At 45.4% G+C, this 2,500-nt stretch overlaps 1 protein-coding gene across 2 annotated transcripts in view; it reads right to left on the bottom strand.

Annotated features, from left to right (window-relative positions):
- Positions 1-2,500, bottom strand: part of LOC134076328 (disintegrin and metalloproteinase domain-containing protein 11-like) — a 45,691-nt gene that overhangs the window by 16,910 nt on the left and 26,281 nt on the right. For both annotated transcript variants that reach the window (XM_062531320.1, XM_062531318.1), the window contains exon 21: positions 1,940-2,042. In XM_062531320.1, the coding sequence (XP_062387304.1) occupies positions 1,940-2,042 (103 nt within the window). The remainder of the gene's footprint in view (positions 1-1,939; positions 2,043-2,500) is intronic.

The raw sequence follows: 2,500 nt of genomic DNA, 5'->3' as shown, positions 1-2,500 counted from the left end.
CATGTTTTATTATTGGTTGTTAGTTCCACCTGAGCCTTGTTAAGTTGCCCATTTAAACCCCCTGTCATGTTGAGTTCCTTGCTCAGTTTTGAGATGACACTCCTGTCATCAGTCTGTGAGTGGGTTTCCTCTGCGATTGCTTGTTACCTGCCTGTACCTGCCTGCTTCTTGCAGTAGGAGTTCTCCTACTGAGTTTGGACTGTTCATTATTCTGACTGCATTAGGAGTTCTACTGAGTTTGGACTGTTCAGTATTCTGACTGCATTAGGAGTTCTCCTACTGAGTTTGGACTGTTCAGTATTCTGACTGTTTAGGAGTTCTCCTACTGAGTTTGGACTGTTCAGTATTCTGACTGCATTAGGAGTTCTCCTACTGAGTTTGGACTGTTCAGTATTCTGACTGCATTAGGAGTTCTCCTACTGAGTTTGGACTGTTCAGTATTCTGACTGCATTAGGAGTTCTCCTACTGAGTTTGGACTGTTCAGTATTCTGACTGCATTAGGAGTTCTCCTACTGAGTTTAGACTGTTCAGTATTCTGACTGTTTAGGAGTTCTCCTACTGAGTTTGGACTGTTCAGTATTCTGACTGCATTAGGAGTTCTCCTACTGAGTTTGGACTGTTCAGTATTCTGACTGCTTTAGGAGTTCTCCTACTGAGTTTGGACTGTTCAGTATTCTGACTGAGTTTGGACTGTTCAGTATTCTGACTGCATTAGGAGTTCTACTGAGTTTGGACTGTTCAGTATTCTGACTGCATTAGGAGTTCTACTGAGTTTGGACTGTTCAGTATTCTGACTGCATTAGGAGTTCTACTGAGTTTGGACTGTTCAGTATTCTGACTGAGTTTGGACTGTTCAGTATTCTGACTGAGTTTGGACTGTTCAGTATTCTGACTGCATTAGGAGTTCTCCTACTGAGTTTGGACTGTTCAGTATTCTGACTGCATTAGGAGTTCTCCTACTGAGTTTGGACTGTTCAGTATTCTGACGGCTTTTTTGGACTTTTTCTGAATCTTGACTTTGTATTTTGCCTGTGCCCTGCCGGACTCTCTGCCTGCTTTTCAAGTAAAACCCTTGAACTGAGCGTTGCCTCTGCCTCTGCATTTGAGTCTAACACACACCACCCTTGAACTGAGCGTTGCCTCTGCCTCTGCATTTGAGTCTAACACACACCACCCTTGAACTGAGCGTTGCCTCTGTCCCTGCATTTGAGTCTAACACACACCACCCTTGAACTGAGCGTTGCCTCTGCCCCTGCCTCTGCATTTGAGTCTCACACACACACACCACCCTTGAACTGAGCGTTGCCTCTGTTGGCCTCTGCCTCTGCATTTGAGTCTCACACACACACACCACCCTTGAACTGAGCGTTGCCTCTGTTGGCCTCTGCCTCTGCATTTGAGTCTCACACACACACACCACCCTTGAACTGAGCGTTGCCTCTGCCTCTGCCTCTGCATTTGAGTCTAACACACACCACCCTTGAACTGAGCGTTGCCTCTGCCTCTGCCTCTGCATTTGAGTCTCACACACACACACACACACACACACACACACACACACACACACACACACACACACCCTGTGCCACTGAGGCAGAGCTCCTGCTACGCAAGAGACCCGGGTTCCATGCGCACACACACTCCAGCTAGGAAAGAAGGTACTATAGAAGGTAAAGGTGTGCTTGCAGTGTGTGTGTGTGTGTGTGTGTGTGTGTGTGTGTGTGTGTGTGTGTTTGAGTGTGTGTGTGTGTGTGTGTGTGTGTGTGTGTGTGTGTGTGTGTGTGAGAGTGTGTGTGTGTGTGTGTGTGTTTGAGTGTGTGTGTGTGTGTGTGTGTGTGTGTGTGTGTGTGTGTGTGTGTGTGTGTGTGTGTGTGTGTGTGTGTGTGTGTGTGTGTGTGTGTGTGTGTGTGTGTGTGTGTGGCTGGAAAGGAGACTCACTGTTTGTTGCATGGCAACCAGTTCTGTTCAGAATCCTTTCCACAGTTTCCTCTTTCTGAACCTTCAGTGTTGAGCTTCTCATAGCAGATACGGTCCGCAGAGCCTGTACACACACACACACACACACACACACACACACACACACACACACACACACACACACACACACACACACACACACACACACACACACACACACACACACACACACACACACACACACACACACACACAAGGACATTCGTTTTCTTTGTGAATGAATAATGTATTGTAAATAAATAAACCTAAACCTGTTAACCCTATGTGTTAAAATTCCCATAGAGGATAGCAGAAGAGATTGGCATGGTTTTATTTCAGTTAGCCTATTAGCTGGTTCTATTTCAGTTAGCCTATTAGCTGGTTTTATTTCAGTTAGCCTATTAGCTGGTTTTATTTCAGTTAGCCTATTAGCTGGTTTTATTTCAGTTAGCCTATTAGCTGGTTTTATTTCAGTTAGCCTATTAGCTGGTTCTATTTCAGTTAGCCTATTAGCTGGTTTTATTTCAGTTAGCCTATTAGCTG

Source organism: Sardina pilchardus, chromosome 3 (assembly GCF_963854185.1).
Source record: "Sardina pilchardus chromosome 3, fSarPil1.1, whole genome shotgun sequence".
NCBI classification, from domain to species: Eukaryota; Metazoa; Chordata; class Actinopteri; order Clupeiformes; family Clupeidae; genus Sardina; species Sardina pilchardus.
The sequence above is the reverse complement of the archived record's forward strand: the minus strand, read 5'-3'. Positions and strand labels throughout refer to the sequence as shown.